This window comes from Abramis brama (assembly GCF_963993115.1).
Source record: "Abramis brama genome assembly, chromosome: 23".
Lineage (NCBI taxonomy): Eukaryota > Metazoa > Chordata > Actinopteri > Cypriniformes > Leuciscidae > Abramis > Abramis brama.
Genome location: NC_139985.1, coordinates 12386755 through 12411979, shown reverse-complemented (window position 1 = coordinate 12411979; position 25225 = coordinate 12386755). Strand labels below are relative to the sequence as shown.

Here is a 25225-nt window from a genome sequence, read left to right as displayed (position 1 = left end):
TGCACATTGTCAGACTAATGGTATGTGAGAGAGCAATGCGGAAAATGTAAATATTATTGTCTCAAGCTGAATGTTCCTCAGGAATCTTGTTTGTGACATGTTCTTGAATTCTGTTTCGTCTTCGGCGATCGGTTTTGTTTGGGGATGCAACTTAAAATTCTGGTTATACAATAAGATGATAATTATTTTGTTGTTATGCCAACAACTGGATGATATTAATACTCTAGTAGCACTTTATTTTACAGTCCTGTTCTCCATGTACATACTATATACTTATTGTTGTAATTGCAATAACTGGGTACTAGTCCTGAACCTACCCCTAAACCTAACCTTAACCCATGTAGTTACCTTTTAATACTTTCTTGGTAAGTACACTGTAAGTACACTGAAAGTGTGCTGTAAAATAAAGTGCAACCAATACTCTTTACTGTTTTGTCTAAATGAATGAAAAATAAATTTCATTTTAAATGTCATTTTAAATGCTATAAGTGTAGGTATCACAATGTTATATTGTACAAAATGGATATTGAGATTTTTGAGATTTGCTAAAGATCATTATTAAACTAATTGTGTTTTACTAAATGTAAAAATAGAGAAATGTCTCCTTCTTCTATCATAGTAGAATTTTCCAAATGCATTTATTTTTTACCTTACAGATCCTGATACTAAAAGTGGAGAATGTGTGGGAAAACAGTGGTGTATCAGTTTTTGATTTCGGTCAAGGACAATTCATGCACAAGCCAATGAGAAGCTGGGTCAATCACTGTCTGAAATGCATTAATCTTAATAATAGTGATGGCAAGAGAAAAGAAGTTGATTTATACCTTTTCTCTCTATAAATGTTTTACAAGACTTTGAATCTGTCTCTAAAAGTGGAAAATTGCTTGCAATCAGATAAATCTTGTGAGGTCCCAAAATTAAATTTTTCTAGTCTCATGCTTCAGATTTGGGAATGTGTCTGTACCCCTAATGGGCCTCACATGTATACCGATGTGGAGGAACTCAGTCTCAACCCATTGACAGATCTTATACTGCAAACCGGATATACTCCAAACGCAGTATAGTTGGAAATTAGTGTGTTTGATTTAGGCTAGCGACATGTTGTTTTTAAATTGTTATTAATTTATTCAAGTGATGTCTTCTGATGCTATGATTAGATCTGTCGGGGAAAAAAAATCCCCTTGTGATGCAATTCAACTTTGAATTCACAATGTACACTGATTTATTTTACTCATAAAAGCACCAGATATTCTTGTGTGGCTGGTTTTAAAAGCTTACTTTCCCCAAATCTAATTGAAAGTTTAGTTTTCCTCTGATATTACACTTAGACACACCTACAAATTACAAGGCAATTCATTCGGCATGACTAATATAACACTGAGTTGTAACCAATCAGAGCGTTTGTGTGTGTTAGTGAGGTCTGACAGTAGGTTTACTTAAATCGAGAGAGCTGTTCTCTCATTCACACACTGCTCAAATCCAGGAACACTTCTTCAAGACAAACACACGACACCAACATGCATAGTAAAGATCAAATCTGGTAAGTTACATTTTCTTTCCTTCTTAGGGTTAAGACAAAGTATAACTTACGATTGTGCATGAACGAAATGGCATACTTTTTCTTGAAAATGTAATTAATACTGTTTATTTCTATAAATGATATGCTCATCTTACAGTATGAAACAGTATTTAGGTCAAGCAAATGGATATTTGTCTTTTTAAAAGCAATAATGCCAATATAATGCTTTTTATTAATTCACAGTAGCCCTGAGATTTCAAAAACTGTTAAGTACACAGTCCACAATGTGCAGAAAATGAACTACAGTCATATCTAATGGGACAATATAGAGCCAGTAACTGATGCTTTAAATTCCACAGTTCCCTCTAATGAATATAGTCAAGCTTTAAGTTTAATAAAGAGGGGGTTTTTTTCTTTTCTTGTCACCAGCCATGAGGACTACCAGAGAACGGCAGACTGGCTGCTGTCCCAGACACGACACAGACCTAAAGTAGCCATCATCTGCGGCTCTGGACTGGGCTTGCTGGCAGACGCACTCAAGTGCCAAGACTCTTTCAAATACTCTGACATCCCTGGCTTTCCTCAGAGCACAGGTAAGACACTGGTCAGAACATGTAGGAATGTATTTGCTTCAGTGTTTTTCTCCATTTGCTAAAACAAAGACAAAGTATTATCAAACAGTAGAGCGTGGCACTAGCAACACCAAGGTCATAGGATTGATTCCCATGGAAAGCAAGAACTGATAAAACAGTTTTTGCAGTGCAAGTCACTTTGGATAAAAGCATTTGTCAATTGTAAAATATGTCAATATTATGCTAGCATGTTACACTGTTCAACTTTTAACCTCTAAAACTTCAGTTTAAATGGCTCTTTTAATTTTAAAAGGATGGAAACAAAGTTATAGAAAAACAAATTGTGTGTATTTTGTTACGAGTAATAATGCTTGTATGTGTCCTGGCTATGTGTTTGTGTGTATTGAAACAGTGAAGGGTCATGCTGGAAGGCTGGTTTTTGGGGAGCTCAAAGGGAAGACCTGTGTGTGCATGCAGGGTCGATTTCATATGTATGAGGGACACTCTCTAAGCAAGGTTTGTCTTTTTCAAACCAAAGACACTACATGCCCCACTTCTTTGCGATATATTGTATGCTATCGTTCAAACATTTGTGGTTGGTTTTTGAAAAAAGTCTCTTATGCTCACCAAGGCTGCACATTTATTCATGTGATGGCAAAGTGTGATACTCCAGTCTTTAGTGACACATGATGTTTCAGAAATCATTCTAATATGCTGATTTGGTCCAAAAAAAAAATAAAAAAATCTTATTAGTATTTCTTTCTTTTTATGAAAACAGGCAGCATTTATTTAAAACAGAAATTATAAATGTCTATACTGTCACTTTTATGCAATTAAATGCATCCTTGCTGAATAAATTTACTGTATTAATTTCTTAAAACAACAAAAAAAGAATCTTACTGACCCCAATAGTAGTGTACATTTTCAACATTTTTCATTTCAGTAACTTACACATATCATTATTGGGCTAACACAGTTTGATGTTCCATCAGGCTTTATTTTGCTTCATGGCCCATGTTAAAGGGTTAGTTCACCCCAAAATGAAAATTATGTCATTAATGACTCACCCTCATGTCGTTCCAAGCCCGTAAGACCTCCGTTCATCTTTGGAACACAGTTTAAGATATTTTAGATTTAGTCCGAGAGCTTTCTGTCCCTCAATTGAAAATGTATGTACGGTATACTGTCCATGTCCAGAAAAGGTAATACAGACATCATCAAAGTAGTCCAAGTGACTACAGTGGCTCAATCTTAAGGTTATAAAGCGACGAGAATACTTTTTGTGCGCAAAAAACAAACAAAAATAACGACCTCGAGTTATTTCACGTAGTATAACTGCGTAGCGCTTCTGGGTTGTACGTCACACTTAGGCTCACTATTGGCCGACGCTGGTCATGTGTGTGATACGTCTGACGTATAACACAGACGCGCTACGCAGTTATACTACGTGAAATTTCTCGTCGCTTTATAAACTTAAGATTGAGCCACTGTAGTCACTTGGACTACTTTGATGATGTCTTTATTAGCTTTCTGGACATGGACAGTATACCGTACATACATTTTCAATGGAGGGACAGAAAGCTCTCGGACTAAATCTAAAATATCTTAAACTGTGTTCCGAAGATGAACGGAGGTCTTACGGGCTTGGAACGACATGAGGGTGAGTCATTAATGACATAATTTTCATTTTTGGGTGAACTAACCCTTTAATACAAAATCTATCTTGACAGTTTCATCACATGTCATAAATAGAATTATGTTACATAACAAAACTACATCACATTCCAAAAGTAATAACTACAGAACACTGTTCTATTCATGCTGTGTCATGCTGCAGTCTAAAGTGATGATAGAATAAGGAGATTCCCTTTTTTTGGATGCCCACACTGTATAGTCACTTCATCCTTGTCACGCTGCTTTGAGTCACATGCTATATGCCAGAGCACAATTTATCATTCAATGAAACTTTTGTGTGGTTTACATAACACAGGGTTAGATTAATATGGCTTAATGGCAATATGCCTTGTACAGTACAGCAGCAGGCTTTGGTGGATGTTGAAAATGGATTACCAGAATTTGTGCTTGTGTTCCTCAGGTCACTTTTCCAGTGAGAGTTTTCAAGCTTCTGGGTGTCGACACCTTGATTGTCACTAATGCTGCGGGGTCATTAGCGGACAGTTATAGCTGTGGTGATATTATGATCATACGAGATCACATTAACTTCCCTGGACTTGCTGGACTGAACCCTCTCAATGGCCCTAATGATGATAAGTGAGTATCAATGTACATGTTGAAGTGAGTTAAGAAAGCGTTCGTTCATTATAATCACCAGTACAAGCAATGTAATCATTTATCGGTCGTTATCAAGGTTTGGCACTCGATTTCCGCCCATGTCTGGGGTCTATGACGAAAGCCTACGGAAGATGGCATTCGACATTTGTAAGAGCATGGGCGTCTCCCAGTATGTCCAAGAGGGCGTGTATTGCATGGTGGGAGGACCCAACTTTGAGACCATAGCTGAAGCCCAACTTCTGCACAGACTGGGAGTGGATGCAGTTGGTAAGATGGTGTCTCATTTAGTAAAATCAATACAATTCATATCTAATCAGAATTTTTTAAAGCACCATTATTATGCTTTTTCGGATATTACCTTTTATGTGGTTTGTTAGCTATTTGTAAATGTAAAAGGTCTGCCAAGTTTCAAAGATCAATGTGCTTAATGGAGTTATTGTCTCCCAAAAGAAAGAATCGAGCCTTAAGCGAGTCGTCAGTGATCATAGACTTACTTCCTGCACAAGCTTATAGGTTTGTAACAAATTTGCATAATGCCGTGAACAACGACTACTTTGACCCTCAAACACTGTAGTTGTAGCTAAGGCCTGGAGGAGTTTTTTTAAGTTGTCGACGTGTCAAAAAGACGCTATTTTATGTGCTGCAAAAGCAAAGGATCCAAAGGATGAGGATGCTCAAAATTCAGATACATAATGGGTGTTTCGTTTACGACATGCGCTGTATAACGGTAGACCAGTCACAACAGACTGAGCCATCTGACCAATCAGAGCAGAGTAGGCTTTCGGAAAAGGAGGGGTTTAGAGAGACTGAATCCTTCATCGAGACACTGTGTGAAAAGCTGTGATCCTGCAATGTATATTAAAGTGTTTTTGACCTTGGATGCATGTAAACCTGTTGTAGGAGACCGGCAAAACAAAATAAGGAACCTTTAATATAGCATAATAGGGGCACTTTAAATTACTTTAAGGAGTAGTTCACCCAACAATGAAAATTCTGCCATTAATTTCTCATGTCGTTCCACACCTGTAAGACTTTCGTTCATCTTCAGAACACAAATGAAGGTCTTTTTAATGAAATCTATGAGCTTTCTGTCCCTCTATTGACAGCCTATGTAACTACCAGCCCCAGAAAGGTAGTAAAGACATCATGAAAGTAATCCATGTGACTCCAGTGGTTTAACCTCAATTTTATGAAGCGACGCGTTCACGAGAACACCACAACGCATTCGTGTTGTGTTGACGCAAGAGCAGACGTTGTTGTGTGAACGTGCATTGGAGATTCATATTTTGTAAATAAAATTATAAATTATGTTATTTGGTGCAAACAAAGCCCTCGTGTCGCTTCATAAAACTTAGGTTAAAACACTGGAGTCACATGAATTACTTTAATGATGTCTTTACTACCTTTCTGGGGCTTGAAAGTGATAGTTGCATAGGCTGTAACTATGACAGGAAGTTCTTAGATTTCATTTGTGTTCCGAAGATGATGAAATCTTACAGGTTTGGAACGACATGAAGGTGAATAATTAATGACTAACCCTTTAAATTTGCCAGGATTTTGGAAAAACTTGTTCTTTTCCATTTGTGACAATAGTAGCACAGATATAACACACTTAATATATTAACTTTATATTGAATAGAAATAGTAAGTGATAGTTATATTGTCTTAATTATGCATTTTATTATTAATTTATACATAATTTGCCTTTAAAGGAATGAGTACTGCACCAGAAGTGTTGGTCGCCAGTCATTGTGGCATGAGAGTCTTTGGTCTCTCCCTCATCACCAACAAAGTGGTGAAAAGCTATGAGGACAATGAGACTGTCAATCATGAAGCTGTGCTGGAAGTGAGCAAAATCCGTTCAGAGACCCTGCAGGTGCTGGTCACAGAGCTCATCAGCCGCATGGACATCAACAACAACACGGCATAATGTCATCAACACTGTAACTGCCCATCAAAACCTCATCCAGAAGAATCTGCAGCTATGCCGTCATCACTCTTTTCATTTCCTTTTACTTTTTACTTTTTAAGATTTTATTATTTGCAGTGATCATAAAAATGATCTAGTTTGATGGTGCCATAACAATAACTTAAAAAACTGTGAGCTATTCAATGTTATTCATGAAATGTTCATCTTTTTTTTGTGCAGTGAAAGCTGTGTATGCATCTTCATGATTACATAACATTAGGCTCTTTTGTGTGGGAAATTATTAAATGTTTAATGCACTGCTATTCATTATACAAATTAATATAATTCCTAATGTTAATATTTTGATGATGATGTATTTAAAAAATCATGTATCAAATCAAATATTTAAATCATTCCTATATGCTATTTATAATACATTTTATATGATCTGTGTTGTAAATTTGCCATTGAATAGACCTGTTTTGTATAACCTTCTCTTCTATAAAACAAATACATAACCTTATCTTATAATGCAAGAATGTCAGCAATAAAAGTGTATTTTGAAAATATTTTACAATTAATTCTTTAATCCATATAACTGTTCTGCAATGCAACGATAATAACAAGTGTATTTTGACAAGAATTTTACTATCGGTTTCTTAATTCCCTTACTTTGCTACAATCACACATAATTCATAGGGATTTATAGACGTTTATATAAAGGATTACATTCGTTTTTCTGTTAAATTATAAAAAATAGAATGACAGGAAACAGAAGAGAATTTCCCCATTTTCGCGCATGCTCAGTATATCCACTAGATGGCAGCAGAAGTACGTTGTACACAGGCGTGAAGTCGTGTATCTCCGGTTGCTATGGCAAACTTCCGGAATGCTGGAATTGTTTAAGAACTCTTGATGACTTTTTGATATAGACAAAACTGATTTTACCGGTGAAGAAAACAACATAATGACACGCCAAGACATGTTGAACTTTCATCCGGTGGTATGACTGACTGACTGACTGACTGACGTCAACTGTGTTTATGATTGTTACGTTATTGTTATAATGTTCGGGAATTCTGTGACACATAATGAAAAGGTTTGCAGTACACTCGATTTTTATTTCATGTAACGTTATGAGTATTGCTCTCTGTAAAGTAAAATAGCTGCAGTTAGACTAAACCCTTTTTTATTAAAATATTTGTTCAAGGATTACAGCAAATGGGAGCGAACCTCTGCTTTGGGCAACATTTCATCATAAAGCAGTCATATCATATAACAAAAGAGGAATCATACCATCTCCAACTGCAAAATCAGGTATAAACATGGCTAAGGATAAATGTAATGCTTCTACTGTAGTGAGACATGTCTGTCTTTATGCATTGTTTTGTAATCTCTACTTTATGAACAGGAAAATCTCAAAACGCTGTCCAAAATGATTTCACAACACTCCCCAAACTCTCTACAAGAACAGCACCTGAAAAAGTGGAGCAGGACCAGATCACCTCAAAGAGGAAAGACAACATCAAAGCACTGATGGTGTGTACTGTAAAGCAGGAAAGCCAACTTTAATAGTTCACTTGTGTTTAGTTTACGCCATGCTGACAACTGCAATCTGTTGTAGTTACTCATCACATCCAGAAAAAACGCAATAAAAGACCTGGAGGAGCACTGTGAACAGCTTCAAGAGAGGAACCTGCAGATGGCCAGAAGCATTATTGACAAAGACAGAAGCTCAGTCTCCAGAGCCAAAGAACTGCTCACGCAGAGAGAACAAATGAGGGTGAGCTATATTGTATTATGTTCTAAGATCCCACTGTACACAAAGAGCACTGAATTCAAACTTTTTCAAAGTTGAGTATTAAAGGTGCAGTAAGCGATTTCAGAGAAACGCTGTTGAAAGTGGATCGCACCAAAACGCACTTGTAGCCAATCAGCAGTAAGGGGCGTGTCCATTTGTGAGGGGGGTGGGCCTGTGCTGCATAGCGTGTTCGTGAATTTATGGGCGGGGCTATCAAGATAGGGGTGTGATCCTTTTGGGTAGGGGCGAGTTTGTTTTGGTGATTTCAAATATCAACAGCGTTTCTCAGAAATCGCTTATTGCACCTTTAAGTTCCCTTAACCAGTGAAATTTGATATATGTTTTTTCTAGAAATCAATGGTGGCTTTGAAAAAATGGGATGACAGTCTTATTAAAAGTGCCAACGCAGAGCTGACAGATACAGAGGAAGTGTCACAGACTAATCTCAGCGGTTAGTTGAAACTTCTACACTTTACAATCAATTATGTTTTAGCTATTTTCATTATTTCTTTTAAATGCAGCTTATACACTATGTATGACCAAAAGTATGTGGAAACACTTTTCTAATCTAATTGGCTTTGCTATTCCAGCTACATTACCATTCAAAAGTTTGCAGCCGGTACAATTTCTTCACGTTTTTGAAAGATGTCTCTTATGCTCACCAAGGATTGGTTTATTTGATCGAAAATACAGTAAAAGTGCATTACAAGCAGGCGCATAAAATCAAGCAAACATTAACATTTCATGTAGAATGAGGCCCTCTTCTGTTCCAGCATGATATTGCCCCGTGCACACAGAGAAGTCGACATGTTTGGTTATCCAGGAACTTTTGGCCATATAGCGTTAATGCTAAAGCAAAAACAACCAACCCCAAACTGCAGCAACAAGTTTCAGTTGACTATCTTATAAGTGCAGGTTTGCAGAAGCAGTTGGACATGGTAAAAGCAGAGGTGGTAAATGCTCGGAAAGAGCTCCACTTCCTAAAGACGTACAAAGATATGGAGTCCCCAGTCAAGGCCTTGCAGATTGCAGACATGAAAAGAAAATTGGACAGACTGAAAGAGATGCAACAGGTAAAAAATGGGTAGCACTTTATTTAACAGTCCTGTTCCCCATGTATATACTATGTACTTATTATAGTAATTGCAATAACTGGGTAATAACTAGGTACTCTCTCTGAACCTACCCCTAAACCTAACCTTAACCCATGTAGTTACCTTATTATTACCCAGTCATTTCTTAGGTAAGTACACTGTAAGTGCACATACTGTAAAATAAAGTGCAACTGAAAAATAAGCAGGACTTACTGTCTGCATGAATAAAAGCTGACTTTCTGGCCATCTGATGGGTAAAGAGTAAAAAGTACTTAAAGTTAGATTTAAGTAACTTTATTTATTGTTTTAATATGTTTCTCCTCTGTAATTGTCAGAAAGAGCAAGAGGATGTAAATCTGTTGTTTGAGAAAGAAACAGTCCGTTTGGAGAGATGCCAACACCAAAGAGAACAGGAAGTGCTTTCTGCTATTGTTGAGGTAAAGAAGATTTGTTTTGTTTTTAATGGAGGTAATTCTTGACTTTTCTAGGTGCATTATCAAACATATCTTTGTTGTTTGATTTTCAGAAACATGAATCCCACATCCCTCCCATTGTCAAACTCGTGGCCTCACAGAATTACACACTGAGGGAAGAGATTAATATGCACAGAAAAGTGATTTTTTTTAAATATATTATTAAAGTTCATTTTGATTGTTGAGGTAGACTTAACGCATTATTTTAAAAAAGTATGTTAATTTGTACATTTATTTATTTATTTACATTGTATATTTACTGTATATATTTTTAAGGTGATAATGGAGCTAGAGCAGAAGAACGAAGAGCTAATGAAGAGTATTAAGGAACTGCAACTATCAAGACCAAACATCAGGAGAGAGATCTTTCCAGATGTTTTCCTAAAGTCAGATAAGTAAGTGGATGAGAGATGTTTTCCTGAAATCAGATAAGTAAGTGGATTGGGACAATGAGTTATTGAGGCAAACAGCTTCTTTATCACAAACAGTTCTTATGTCCTATTAACACAAGAACATTGGCAAGCTCTTCAGTTGAAGCATTCCCAAGTTATACAGTAATTGCAGTTGCAGAGAAAAGTTCTCACAAAATTGACTACTTGAAAGGAAGTTCAACAAACCCCTCAAAATGTCTAACAGTGTTAGTATGACCCTACCCCTCTTATAAACAAATATAGAACAGCAACACTTCAACTTCAAGAGCCTTCTCAAGCATACTGACAGCACACAGCCCATCTAATATGAGTTATTTAAGACGCTCATTTCATGCATTGAGAAACAATTTAAAGGGATAATTCACCCAAAAATGCAGATTCTGTTATCATTTACTTACCATCATGTCGTTCCAAACCTGTTTCGACTTTTTTTCTTATGCAGAATGTGAAAGAAGAAATTCTGAAGGATGTTTCAACTGTTTTTGTCTATACAATAAAAGACAAACGGGGTCCAAAACCAAATTAGACCCCCTTGACTTTCATTGGATGAACAAAAACCACGAGATATCTTCTTTTTTTGTTCTGATGAAGAAAGTTATACAGGTTTGGCATGACATGAAGGTGAATAAAAGCAAATATGTATGATAAGTAACATTTTCCCTAACCCAAGGAGCTTTGTTGGAGATCCAGCATTGCAAATCTGATAAACTACTATAGGAAAACTCGCCCCATCTACTTTCAAACAATGGCTTGGTTTTGAAAGGTATTGAGCTGTTGGAGATGGTGTAATATTACAGTTTTGGAAAAGACTCCAAAGGCCATCTTAAAGATAAATGAAGAACAAGAGAATGCTGTGCATTCATGGAATCCCTGGCGCCCATTAAAGGTTAATGAAGGTTTCACATTTCCCAACAGTCTGTTCCAAAACAGCATGTCATTTTCCTCTCCAAAACAATCGGACACTTTATTCCAAGGTCCTGCACAACCTCTTGCCACCCTTGGGAACGGTTATATCACAGTTAAGATATATTCATATGGACCTTTGGTCCTTAAGTGTTTTGGCCTAGGGGACAAAGAACGTGGAAAACAAGCAAAAAACACTTAGTGTGTTCACATATCATGTCACACTGAGCAACAAATTAAAAAGGTTTCCATTAACTAGAGCTAATGATAAACAGATCTGGGATTTCCTTCTCCGCTCGTGACAGAGACATGGCTTTAGTATCTGCAGATGTCCTGAGCCCAAGCAGGGAAAGTTCTCATGTTTCCGGTCTTAAACAAACTGTCTCAGGCTGTGGTGACCATGTTTAAAGGCAGATGTGCCATAAGGAGTCCTTCTTATTTACAGATGTCTTTGCACCCAAAAATAAAAATTGTCATCATTTGTTGTTCTAAATTTCCCATCTGTGGACCACAATAGAAGACGTTTTGAAAAACATATCAGTGCTTTTTGTCCATACAATGAAACTCATTCTGGTCTGCTGTAGTTTTGGACCCCATTGACTTTCAATATATGGGCAAAAACAGTTCAGCATGTCTTCCTTGGGTTTGCAATGACATGAGAGTGAGTAAATGATGACAGAAGTTTCATTTCTTCTGTGAACTAGGCCTTGGGTTGTATACTGGCTGTTTACAGTCACTGTCACTGTGTTGTCTATATTTTAGGTGTACTCCAGATATGGACGTCCATCTCAATATACCCCAAGAGGATTTACTCCCCGTGTAGCCCTGTGCTGAATGCATTACCTTTTTGAGTCTTCCCCTGAGCTGTTATTACAGACGAAAATCAATGGAGCCACTTCATTAAATCATTTTAGTTTAGTCAAACATTTTTACAGATCTTCCTTACTTTATTTGTCTTTGCTTTCAGTTTGTTTTATTGGCTCTTTTTTTCTATATATTCCACTCTAGTGCAAGTACCGTAATTTATTGATGTGCCTTTAAACATGCAAGTGCTACTGCATACTACATGTATTTTAGTGTCACACAAACTAAGCTGCAGATGTTAAGTGACCACTTTCCTTTGTTAAGTAGTAACAGAATACCTCTTTAAAAATCAGACTTTTTATATTAGCATTCATACAGTAGTCTTATTGTAGGTACACTAACATTCAAAACTTTTTAAAAGAATTCTTTTATGCTCACAAAAGCCATTTATTTGATAAAATACAGTAAAAACATGAATATTCTGAAACATTATTATAATGTAAAATAACGATTTTATATTTTTATATATTCCTGTGATGTCAAAGCTGAATTTTCAGCATCATTACTCCAGTCTTCAGTCTCACATGATCCTTCAGAAATCATTCTAATATGCTGATTTGGTGCTCAAGATTTTTTATTTTATCAATTTCTATGTTGAAAACTGTTGTGCTGCTTAATATTTTTGTAACAAAAACAGCATTTATTTGAAATAGAAATCTTTGTAACATTATAAATGTCTTTACTGTCGCTATTGATCAATTTAATGCATCCTTGCTGAATAAAATTTTGAACTGTAGTGTGATGTCTTGATGTAAAAACTTATTTTACTAAGCCTAAACCTAACAATAGTCTACCGAAAGAGTTAGTTGACATGTAGTTACAAATTAATGAGAGTTTGTTGACATGTAGTTGCAAATTTAGAATGTCTAAAGTGAACTATCGAAATAAAGTGTAAACTCAAATTATTCATAATACTTTGTATTGTTTGCCAAGCGCGCAAATCAGCAATTGCAGCCTGAATTTCTGCAGAAGATGCTCATCGTATTCGTCCATGTTGTTTCCCATGTCGAGGAACGCGATGTTGGGAGTTTGGTAGGCTACCAGTCAGCAAGCAAAAGTTATTGCAGTTAGTGACACTTTAAAGTGTCAATCCTTAAAGTATGCGAGTGCTTCATTTTATGACTATATATAATTATTTATCTTGCAAATGGAGCATTTCAAAGCCATTTCGCAAACCTTTAAACAGTAGTTGTGTGACATTGATGTAAATGAACAAAGTGTGGGAACAAGGCTTTCTCTGTAAACAGTAATGGATTTCAGCACCCCAGTGTACGGGCGACTGGTTTGATTACTTTTGTTGTTTCAGTTGGAAAAGATTCAACTGAGCCTCAGAGAATTAAAAATTCCTGGTAAAAAACAACTGTGTGATCTAAGCAGGGGATAAACCTTCTTCTATTTCACTGATGCGAAGATTCAGGATTTTTTATTTATTTATTTATTTCCATGTGTATCCAGTGCTGGAATGCTTTTTCCAATAAATAAAACTTATTTTAGAAACAAAAATACTAAATAGATGCAATAAAATGGCAACATTCATTATCCAATTGCATAAGCACCAAGAAAAGAAACATCTGTGGATGTTTGTCTCTAAAAGAAAAATAAATGCAATGTGTCTGGTTTCACATTGCATGACTTTCCAGTGATGACATCATTAAGTCAAGATGCGTTTTACATCAAAGCAATTGGACTAATGAGAACATTCTCATAACTTAGGATATCTCAGCTCAGCTTTGAGCAGGAAATGACAGAACATCGACGTCATGGAGATGGAGTGGGACGGTGCTAAAAAGGCACATTATAACATTTCGTGGCCCTGGATGATGTTGAAAGACGCTCAGCAAGGACCCACGAGACTTACAGTCGAGGGCCCATTTGTTGAGCTATGTTTATGGATCATGTGAGTAATATAAACAGAAAGCACGTTTCTCCGCTCCGCGCGCTCTGAGCTCGAGTTGAGTTGGCAACAAGAGCCCACCTGTGTTTAATCACAAAGGCACGATACATGCGACTTCACACCGATCCAGCGCTGTGGACTGACGCTCAAAGTCTACAAGTGGAAGGATGAACTGAGAAGTCGCGCTTCGGACTCCTAAAACTTGCGTGTGGTGAGATAAAGGTGAGTGAAAGGTCATAGATGTGAACTCACCGATGTTTTTTTCCGAGCGCACGAGCGTTCCATTCCGCGCGCTGCGGGTGACGAGGCTGTGACAGACAGCGCGAGAGAATGAGAGAAATGCTTCATTCCGCTCTTAAATTTTTAAAAGCGTTGTGGAACTCGGCGGGCTGTTGCCATGACTGCAGCGGTGTAGCGTTTCTCTGCAACCGGTTCCTCAAACTCCACTGCGCGCAAACTGATTGATTCACTTTGAACTTCATTCTGTGGATTGATGTGAACCTGCATGCTTTAAACCCTTCGTTTACGGACATGGTTGTGAGTACACTAAACATTCAGAGGATGTTTTTTGTTGGAATATGTCTGGTTTGTTTAGTTGTTGTGTTTATTAATGCATGAAATATAGTAAAATGCATGAATGTTCAGAGACACCGGGGCTAGTTGTCACAGGGAAAGTTGTCACAAGGATTTTAGTTACTAATGTTTAGAGTCGACACTGTTTTCACTGTCAGTGGTTTGGTATGTTGGTTTCAAACACTTAGGTCACTTAATTAGAATAATTAAACTAAAATTGTTTCTAGTGGGCATATCATTTTGGAAAAATAAATGGATGGGGCAAGTTGTCACATGTTCAATGTTTGTTGAGAAAAATTTTGATAATTTAAAATTTTGAATATTTTCCAATAATAGATAAATTGTTCAATAGTTTTTTTGCCGAGCATTTTATGTCTAAGTTACGAATATTTGGTCCTTTTTTTAAGTCAGTTTATATGCATACTAAACTTTAAAAATAAAATAAAATAAAAAAAAATTCACTGGAGTAAAAAGTGTGACAACTAGCCCTGGTATCTTCAACACTACCAGTTAAAAGTTATTAATTAGGTACGTCTCAGGATGCACCTCATTAAGTTTTTGTAAAGTTTTTTTTATTAGTGGTGTGTAATGTATATGGAGTGAATCAATACTATTTAATAATATGGTAACTAACAAATTATGCTCAGACTGTTTGTTTTCCTTTAATAATAATTTCACTTTTTTTTTGTTCAGGCATATCTATGTTTATAAGATGACACTCAACACACAGAAAGAGGGAAAGGAACCACTGAGGAGAAGAGCGAGCACTCCCATCCCCTCCTCTCGTTTAGCGAGCCGGGGAAGTAGAGACCCCTCGGCTGACCCGTATCACCCTCCGCTCGCCCAGTCAGCCTCTTACCACCCAGGAGACAAGAGCATCCACTCACGGGCCGACTGGTCTTCAGACTCGGATTCGGACAGCTCTGGATCTGAGTCTCTTTATCGTGTGGTTTTGTTGGGGGATCACGGCGTGGGGAAGTCAAGCCTTGCCAACATTTTTGCTGGAATACAAGAGAAGGATGCCCACAAACACGTTGGAGGTATACAACCCAAAATACATTATAGTTTTTGTCCATGTCTACATATCAAATCAGTTTAGTTGATTAATTAGGTACAGTTTAATTCCTTCCATTCATCAACTGAATGTTATTGCATAACCATAAATATAGCATTGACACACTTCTGTAAATGGCATTCCAGCACCTAAAATAACCTTGACTAAACTGTTAGGTCTGCCTGATTGATTGCACTCTCGAATTGCCACGCGTCATGATTGATCCTGAAACATTAATTGTATGACGGTATTGATTAATACATCAGTCAGTGCAAACAGTACATACAGTACATTGATTTGTGTAGCAGCTGTTGTCTAGAGAGCATTACTGCTGCCTTTAAGCGCAGACTTTAAACTTTGCATGGCGTAAATGTGACACTTTTACAGCATAAATGTAGAATCATTTCACTTCAGTTTGCTGGAATATGTGCATTTCTTACAATGGGACAACACATGACTGATTTAAAGTCAGCACCGTTGTGTCGTCTCTCCCATTTTCCCAGTCCTGTCCATCTCCTGGTGCCCCAAGGATGTGGGACTATCCATTTTGTCTGACACAAAACTGATCCATCAGAGACCTGTGTAACTAAAAACTCTACAGTTATGACTTTAATATTCAGCACACACATTTGTGTCTCCCTTATTCATTGAGCTATGCAAAATCCCTTTATGAAAGCATTAGATGTGCATCTGTGTGTGGCGGTCTGTTGACCTACATGTTGTTTTTTTTGTCTAATGGCATATGACCCCATGTCTCGTTGCTGTTTTGGCTTTGACCTGAGCAGAACATCACCCTGTAAATAATCATCTCATTGACAGGCGGATGTTTGTATATATCAATGGAGACATGTTAGTACGCTACTCTTCTGCATGACCCTAAAAGTTACAATTTAAAAGAGCTGTTTTCTATTTTAATACTTTTTAATTGCAATTTAAAGAACAGCGTTTATATCAAACAGAAATCCTTTGTAACATTATAAATCTTTCCTGTCAATTGTGATCGAATGAATGAGTCCTTGCTGAATAGTATTCATTTCTTTTAAAAAAAAGTACTGATCAAAAACATTTGAATATATTATGTTGTTTTATCGTTGATAAGAAGGCATTACAATTTACAAATTCATTTGAGATATAAGATGTTACTGTCAGTTTTCAATCCCAATGGCTTGTAAAGCTTCTATAAAATCTCTTTGATTCTATCTTAACTGGCTTTCGTTGAGTGACATGTTTGTTTTGAATGCTTTGTAATTGCACTGCAATTAGCATACACCTTAGTTAACACAGTGTTATCATAACTGTAAAAAATTAAATGTGCATTGGCCCTCATTGGTTGAGGACACCGTTTTCTGTAGGGGATGTCTTGATTATATTTTAGATCTGGCCTTAACATTTAGATGTTAACTGACATGAAGTTTTGAGACATTGAAGTTGATTAAGGACACTGTTATTCTTTACCGTGAATTCAAATGTTGTGCTATACATCTTTTAGAGGTCTCGAAAAGTGACAGAGTAGATTTAAAGTGGAAAAATGAGACAAGGTCAGTATCAACCTAGACTGGAGCAAAGTGTGTTTTATATTCTTGTCAAACTAGCTATGCGATCAGTTTATCAGACACGGCTCAATGATTTTTCCACTCTTCCACTTCACATGCATTTTTCACGCTTGTGATTATAACAAAGCACCGTTTAAATGTATTTCACACAGACACATTATGGCAGCAATTCTTTTGTTGTTTTTTTTAGTGTCCATGATAAAGAAAAGGAAAATATCTTTAAATAACATTTTTCTTTTACCTTGTGTACAAAAAATATATATATTTTCAAGTTAAAATGTATGTTTTTACAAAATCATGATATTAAAGTTTTAGGGAAGTCGCACCACGTGACATTTTACAACCTTAACTAATCATACCTTGTCATAAAAAGGTATTTTATCAAATTATCTGATATGTTACTTATTGATACATGCAGTCTTGAGGGCCTTCAGGAAAGCTCTCTATGTTTTGTTTTCTGTATATTGCTTGGATCAAATGTCTTTGATTTGTGGCCAAAAGTTTTTCAAATATTAATATGTAGTGAAGCACTTTTTTAAAATAATTTCACCCTTTTAATAAGCCCATTTCTTGTTGTATCAACCATTTTTTTTACTTGATGTCCAGAAAAACATGCTCATCATAGAAGATATGTATACAGTAAGCTGTATGTGAGTTTTAAAGTTTTTTTTTGTTGTTGTTGTTGTTTTCTTTTTGTTGAGGAAAATATAACCATGGTAAAATCATGGTTACTTTACAATAAAGTTTAATTTGCTAACTGCATTAGTTAACATGATCTAATAATGAACAATACTTCTACAGCATTTGTTAACATTAGTTAATGCACTTTGAACTAACATGAACAATAATATTTTTTCTAACTCACATTAACAAAGATCAATAAGTGCTTTAATATATATATATATATATATATATATATATATATATATATATTCATATAGATATATATATATATATATATTCATATAGATATATATATATATATATTCATATAGATATATATATATATATTCATCTATATATTCAAATATATAGATAGATAGATAGATAGATAGATATAGATATATATTGCTCATTGTTAGTTCATATTAGCTCATTCATTAAGGGTTAGTTCACCCAAAAATGAAATTTCTGTCATTAATTACTCACCCTCATGTCTTACCAAACCCGTTAGACCTTTGTTCATCTTCAGAACACAAATTAAGATATTTTTAATGAAATCCGAGAGCTTTCTGACCCCACATAGACTGCAACGTTATTACCACTTTTAGGTAGTAAAGACATTGTTGAAATAGTCCATGTGACTACAGTGGTTCAACTTTAATGTTATGAAGCGAGGAGAATAATTTTTGTGCACAAAAAAACAAAACAAAAATAACAACTTTATTCATCAATTTCTTCTCTTCCCTGTCAGGCTCTGAGGCTGTTCATGTTGTAAACACAGTGCAGCGCTTCCGGGTTCTACGTCAGAACGCTGGCTCAGTATTGGCCGGATCCTGAATGTGTCGTAGTGCTTAGAGACTGACCCGGAAGAGAAGAAATTGTTGAATAAAGTCGCTTTTTTTGTTGTTTATTTTGCACAGAAAAAGTATTCTCCTCACTTCATAACATTAAGGTTGAACCACTGGAGTCACATGGACTATTTCAACAATGTCTTTCCTACCTTTCTTGGCCTTGAAAGTGATAACATTGCTGTGTATAGGGGGGTCAGAAAGCTCTCAAATTTCATCAAAAATATCTTAATTTGTGTTCCAAAGATGAATGAAGGTCTTACTTGTTGGGAACAACATGAGGGTGAATGATTAATGACAAAAATATATATTTTTTTGGTGATCTAACCCTTTAAATTTTAACAAATAAGACCTTGACCTAGTTGTTTGTTTGTAGCATCTATCCTTAGTTGCCAATGCTGTTTTGGATGTCAAATTAATGTCACTGATATTTTGCTAAACAGACTTAAAATGCAGTTTTGCATGTTTCTATAGAGGATATATATGAGAAAACCCTTACGGTGGATGAGGAGGAGACGACCCTAGTCGTGATGGACACGTGGGAAACCGAAAAACAGGTATGCAAACTTCATACATCAGTATGTCTTAACATAATCAACCTCATACTCAATGAATTATAAGATGTAAATAAATGAAAATCTGAAGGCATTTCATCTTCTGGGGGTTGCATGTGTCAGCCGTGAGTCTGTGTTTGTAGACACGAGTCTCATATTCAGGGCAACAATGCCTTTTGTGCAGTGCTGTGGAAAAAAACATGGCCTCTCTCTGCCAGTGGCTAAACTCCATTGAGCGATGGCCTGAAGTGAGCAAGCATCATACAGCTGGCCGCTGCTGACCACACAGACGAGTACACTGATCGCTCCAGGGCCTCATTACACCGCTATCGATGACTCTCCTCTGTGAGGTCTGTCTGGCAACTCCGCTTTGCTGGACTCAACAATTGTTTACAGAGATAATGATTCTGTAAATGTTACAATCCACAGCATTTTCTCGACACAAAGCTTTGAATTGTTTGTTGTTTATACCTCAGTACATGTGCAAGTGTTTAAAGGGATCCTAAAATGAAAACTCTGTCATTGTTTAATTACCCTCATGTCATTCTCTTTCACTTTCTTTCAATATAATGAAGATGAATGAGGACTGGGATTGTGAAGCTGCAAAATTACACCCCCCCAAAAAAACAACATTAAAACAACATAGTGCTCCAGCTATCATTTTAAGTCCATTAAAGCGGACTGTGTTTACACTACCGTTCAAAAAAATGTCTATTTTATGCTCACTAAGGCTGAAATTATAAAAATAAAATATGAAAATATTTATTTTAAAATAACATTTATTTCTGTGATGCGAAGCTGAATTTTCAGCATCATTACTCCAGTCTTCAGTGTCACATGATCCTTCAGAAATCATTTTGATATGTTGATTTAGTGCTCAAGAAATCTATATTGAAATCAGTTGTGCTGCTTACTATTTTTGTGGAGACTCTATTAAATTTTTTTTTCAGCATTCTTAATAGAAAGTTCAAAAGAACAGCGTTTATTTGAATATTCTTTTGTAACATTATAAATGTATTTACTATCACCGTTGTAAAGTTTAATGCATCCTTGATAATAAAAAAAATCTTAGTGACTCTATATCTTGACATATATTGGCGTATGAACCACTTTTATTACACACTGATTTGAAAAAATGACCAGTAAAAATGTCTTCAGTAAAAAAATCTTTTTGTGATACATTATATAGAAAGTTACAGGTTTTGAAGCACATGAGAGTGAGTAAATAATAATAATTTTACTCTACCATCCTTTCAAAAGTGTTCATTTTTTGATCCCCCAGGAGGAAGATGAGAAGTGGGTGAAGGATTACTGCATGCAGGTGGGCAATGCCTACATCATTGTTTACTCCATCACCGACCGCAGCAGCTTCGAGAGCGCATCGGAGTTACGAATCCAGCTGCGGCGCATCCGACAGGCTGAAAACATTCCCATCATCCTTGTGGGAAACAAAAGTGACTTAGTGCGCTCTCGAGAGGTGGCGGTGGAAGGTGAGAACTGTTTTGATTTGGATCATTCGCACAGACACATCATAGTGGGATGTTATGCACTACTGTTCAAAAGTTTGAGAGGGTAAGGTTTTTTTGGAAGAAATGAATACTTTTATTCAGCGAGGATGCAATAAATCCATCAAAAGTGACAGTGGCATTTATAATGCTGTTCATTTGAACTTCTATTCATCAAAGAATTAAAAAAAAAAAAGTATGATGGTTTCCCTAAAAATATTAAGCAGCACAATTTATTTCAACATGGATAATAATAAGAAATATTAATTGAGCACCAAATCAGCATATTAGAATGATTTCTGAAGGATCATGTGACATTGAAGACTTGGAGTAATGATGCTGAAAAAACAGCTTTGCCATCACAGGAAAAAAATACATTTTAAAATATATTCAAATAGAAAAAAGTTATTTTCACAATAACACTCTTTTTAATGTATTTTAATATATGTGCAGCCTTGGTGATCATAAGAGATCTTTTTTTTCAAAAACATCAAAATCTTACCAACCCCAAACTTTTGTACGGTACTGTGTGTCACAGTAGCTACGTTTACATGGACACGTTTTGTTTCAATCGGAATGAAATCATTCCGATTAATGAATCCGATCATAGTGTTTACATGAACACTTAATAAAGTGATCAGGTTAATGTGAGCTTTTATATGTCACAAGCTTCAAATCGGATTTGATCTTTTGACACGCACACACTGCATGGATATACAGAGTTTCCCGCTGTTGGCACATACTAACCATTATCCTGCTATCAGTTCTTTTCTTTGTTTTAAAATGCAGACTAAATATTTATCTATTTCGGGTCCTGATTAGGAGACGACGAGCACATGAAGCTTTGTGCCGTGCTGCTTATATTTATTAAGCAGTAAAATGCCCGTTGCCGCGGCCAAAACAAAGGTGTCTGTGGATGAGAGTCCGAAGCAAGGACTGCTGGTACGACATTCCCCTGCAGCACTTCACAGACGATAAGTGGAATAAGAATTTTAGAATTACACTATTCACCAACAACAGCTCGTTCCGTACATCGTGCGTCATTATGCCATTTATACTCCATTGCACATGCAGAACTTTTCTGTGTTGGTTTTCAATCGAGTTAACATGTCCTATCGAACGGATTAGAAAAGGTGTAATCCACCCCTTACAATCCGAAATAAATTTGTATTTGGCCAATTAATTCCGATTGATGTGGTTACATGTGACTTTTTCTATTCCTACTGTGCAACTAGTCTGATTACATAACGGATTATTAGGGTCCATGTAAATGCAGCTAGTGTATCCCCATGAAGCACAATTGTTTGACATGGTGCAGATGAGCCTTAAAGGAATAGTTCACACAAAAATGACAATTATCCCATAATTTACTCACCCTCAAGTCATCCTGGGTGTATATGACTTTCTTCTTTCAACTGAACACAATCAGAGTTATATTAAAATAATATCCTGTCTCTTCCCAGCTTTACAACAGCATTGAATAGTGTTTAAAGCTCCAAAAAGCGCATACATCCTTCATAAACTATGATCACTGGCTTCCGGCAACGGCCGTACGTGCGCTAAAGATAGAGTCGAGTTCCGGCGGAAGGGTGACCACTGACCCGACGTATGACTTCGCTCCTCTTCTCTTATATTGAAATCCTCCGGCATTTTTCTTTAAAACTTCTTCTAATTTTAGACTTCTAATTCATGACTGTGTTTTGTTTTGCTCTATCCTCTGCGCTTCCGCATTTGTCAATTCTCACCTAAACTTACGCTATGCCTGCGTCATACGTCCTACGTCATGCGTCGGGTCAAAGGTCACCCTTCCACTGGAACTCTCTCGTGAACGGACGTACGGCTGTTGCCGGAAGTTTTAAATATGGATATTTTTCTTACAAAGACCCATCACTTCGCTTCAGAAGGCCTTTATTATCCCACTGGAGTCGTATGGATTACTTTTATTATGGATGGATGCGCTTTTTGGAGCTTCAAAAACTCGGGCACTATTCAATACCATAGCAAAGCTGGGAAGAGCCAGGATGTTATTTAATATAACTCTGATTGTGTTCAGCTGAAAGAAGAAAGTCATATACACCTAGGATGGCTTGAGGTTGAGTAAATTATAGGATCATTTTCATTTTTGGGTGAACTATTCCTTTAAGGGCTGCTGTGATGTGATGTACTATAAGGCTTATGCAGTATTAAGTATTACGGGGTCAATCCAAGGATCTCACACAACCCTGGTCTTCTTTGGCAGAGGGTCGAGCTTGTGCCGTGATGTTCGACTGCAAGTTCATAGAAACCTCCGCCTCCCTCCACCACAATGTTCACGAGCTCTTTGAGGGCATTGTGAGGCAGATCAGACTGCGGCAAGACAGCAAAGAGATCAATGAGCGCCGACGCTCCGTCTACAAGCGAAAAGAGAGCATCACCAAGAAGGCCAGACGCTTCCTGGATCGACTGGTGGCCAAGAACAACAAGAAGATGGCCATGAAAGTGCGCTCCAAGTCCTGCCATGACCTCGCAGTGCTGTGAACCCACAGATCACTCTCATTCCTTGAACTTTCGTTTTTACATTCGAAAAGAGGATTTGACTTTCTGACAAGTCCAGTTTTGAAGCTGAACATTAATTCACATTTTTTGTTTGTTTATTCATTAATTCAAGTCAAACTATTGTATTAAACTTTTTACTGATTCCCCTGAAGACCTATAGATCAAATTTTTGATAGGCGTTTGAATTAAACCAAAGGTTTATTACTGTATATCACCAATTAAGTGGACTTTTTTTTTTTTATGAACATTTTATCAATGTTTGCCTTATCAGACTGAATAGACAATAGTTAGAAATAATTAACAAGCAGTATTTATTATTCATTGTTTTTATTGGGGGTTTTTTCTTATAAAATTAATAATTCACCTTGTTTTTTTTAACAAAGGACATATTTTGTGTACACTGAAAGTCGTTTGCTATGAGATAGGCACAGCCCATTGGAAAAGTTAAAGGAGAGAGCTAAGACCAATGGGGTTTTTTTCTTACAAGTTTATTCTAATAAAGCAAAAAATATTTGGGACATGTCAATCATCATTTAAAAAGGGCATGTGAATATCCTCCACAAGCCTTTTTACAGTTTATTTGAATGAGGTAGTTGGTCAGTAAACATTAAAAGTGTCAGATATTTTACGAGAATTTATTATAACAACAGAAATAATGGTTTACAGGCTATTTCTATCTAAATGTTTTCTTTCTTTTTTTGCACTGGACATAGAGGGGGAAAATGTTTTTTCTACAACTTGATGTTGCTGGTTTGTAAATATTTATTTTCCAAAATTTGTATGATAATAAATGGCTTTGAAATATGTAAATACTGTTATGCTTTGCTTTATTAAATCCCAATCTGTGTTTTGAGGTTCTGTTTTTTTTTCAAATACCTCCCAGTCTGTCTTTCAGAATAACATGAATTGTCATATTTTGTTGTCATAAGTCTGCCATTCTTAATCCTCTTCAAAGTTTTAAATTGATATTGTTTCATCCATAAGGTGCACTAGTGTTCATAAGTATTTGGTCACGTTCCGTAGCCTCACCTTGAACCTGCTACTATTATTATTGAGAGATGGGTTCAGATATCCATATTGAAGTGGGTGTCATCCTGAACACCCCCATATTATCATTGTTCTCAGATACAGTCGAGGGGCTCAGAGGGTTTTTCTACAACAAGATGGAAACAATCAGTGAAATCCAATCACTGGAACAATGTTGAGAAAGGACCACAATGAAATGCCACGGTCAGTGCCTCTTTGTATGATGACACCTCAGTGCTCCACTTAAAGCTCTTAAGCAGATTACTTCTCTCAAATGCTAATTTTCAGAGTTTGTTTGGTGGATGGGTCATATATGAGGTCAAATATATTCCAAACATAAAAGCAATGCAACTGAAAACCATCATGCCTCATTAATAATCCCTATGTTAATGCATGAGACGAGCATTGCAACTCTAAAAATATTGATCTGATCTCTAAAATATTGCTTTTTTCCATTGTGGAGTTGCAATGCCTACAGATTTCCTTTAATAATTGCCCATGTAAGTTGATTGAGGAATTCTGCATGCATAGTATTATTTTGAAATTATTTTATTTTTACTGAGACAAATAAAGTCATTCTTTGCAATCTGTGTTCTGCAAGCCCCAAATTCAGCCCCCAATATGACCAAGAATGTCATTTTACACAAAGACGTCAAGGTCAAGTTTGTGGATGGTGGATTCCCCAGATGCCCACTAAGCCTTGTGGATAAAGTTACAATTAAGGGTCGCCAATGCAAAAAAAAAGTTTACTCTTGGACTAGATTTGATTTGTATGTATCCTTCTTCCCATAAATATATTTCTCCAACAGTTGTGTAAAACAGTTAACTGTTGTTTTATACTTTGACCCATATACTTAAAAAGCTAGTTCACCCAAGAATGAAAATTTTGTCATCATTTACTCACCCTCATGTGTTCCAAACCTGTATTCAAAAAAAGATATTTCGAAAAATATTGACAAAAATACAATGGAAGTCAATAGGAACCGAAACTTTTGGTTCCTCAACATTCTTCATAATATATTATTTTGTGTTCAGCAGAAGAAAGATATGCATACAGGTTTATAATGACATGAGGTTGAGTCAATGATGACTTCAATCATTTTTAGGTGAGCATTCAATAGACTTGTGTTGCTCCCTTGTCCATGTGGTAGAGTATTTTATC

The 25225-nt window shown here is 36.3% G+C and overlaps 3 protein-coding genes across 4 annotated transcripts in view; all 3 read left to right on the top strand.

Moving 5' to 3' along the window:
• Window positions 1-6939, top strand: part of LOC311074146 (purine nucleoside phosphorylase-like) — a 66122-nt gene extending 59183 nt beyond the window's left edge. The window contains exons 2-7 of one of the 2 annotated variants that reach the window (XM_084100510.1): window positions 1484-1540; window positions 1949-2112; window positions 2504-2607; window positions 4187-4362; window positions 4460-4650; window positions 6096-6855. In XM_084100510.1, the coding sequence (XP_083956636.1) occupies window positions 1484-1540; window positions 1949-2112; window positions 2504-2607; window positions 4187-4362; window positions 4460-4650; window positions 6096-6313 (910 nt within the window). In that variant the 3' untranslated portion in view covers window positions 6314-6855. Of the gene's footprint in view, window positions 1-656; window positions 1541-1948; window positions 2113-2503; window positions 2608-4186; window positions 4363-4459; window positions 4651-6095 lie in introns of those variants that run through there. The other variant, XM_084100511.1, reaches the window with a different exon arrangement.
• A 258-nt stretch (window positions 6940-7197) lies between these two features.
• LOC311074733 (uncharacterized protein C20orf96-like) lies at window positions 7198-12757 on the top strand. Its single transcript, XM_084101604.1, has 10 exons — window positions 7198-7391; window positions 7503-7609; window positions 7704-7831; window positions 7917-8075; window positions 8445-8544; window positions 9009-9166; window positions 9523-9624; window positions 9714-9800; window positions 9937-10055; window positions 11757-12757. The coding sequence occupies exons 1-10, from the start codon at window positions 7384-7386 to the stop codon at window positions 11815-11817; spliced, it is 1029 nt and encodes a 342-aa protein (XP_083957730.1). The 5' UTR covers window positions 7198-7383; the 3' UTR covers window positions 11818-12757.
• A 727-nt stretch (window positions 12758-13484) lies between these two features.
• Window positions 13485-23888, top strand: rem1 (RAS (RAD and GEM)-like GTP-binding 1). Its single transcript, XM_084100290.1, has 5 exons — window positions 13485-13974; window positions 15019-15365; window positions 18918-19000; window positions 20280-20487; window positions 22742-23888. Exons 2-5 carry the CDS (start codon window positions 15038-15040, stop codon window positions 23017-23019), a joined length of 897 nt encoding a protein of 298 aa, XP_083956416.1. The 5' UTR covers window positions 13485-13974; window positions 15019-15037; the 3' UTR covers window positions 23020-23888.
• The last annotated feature ends 1337 nt before the right edge of the window (window positions 23889-25225 follow it).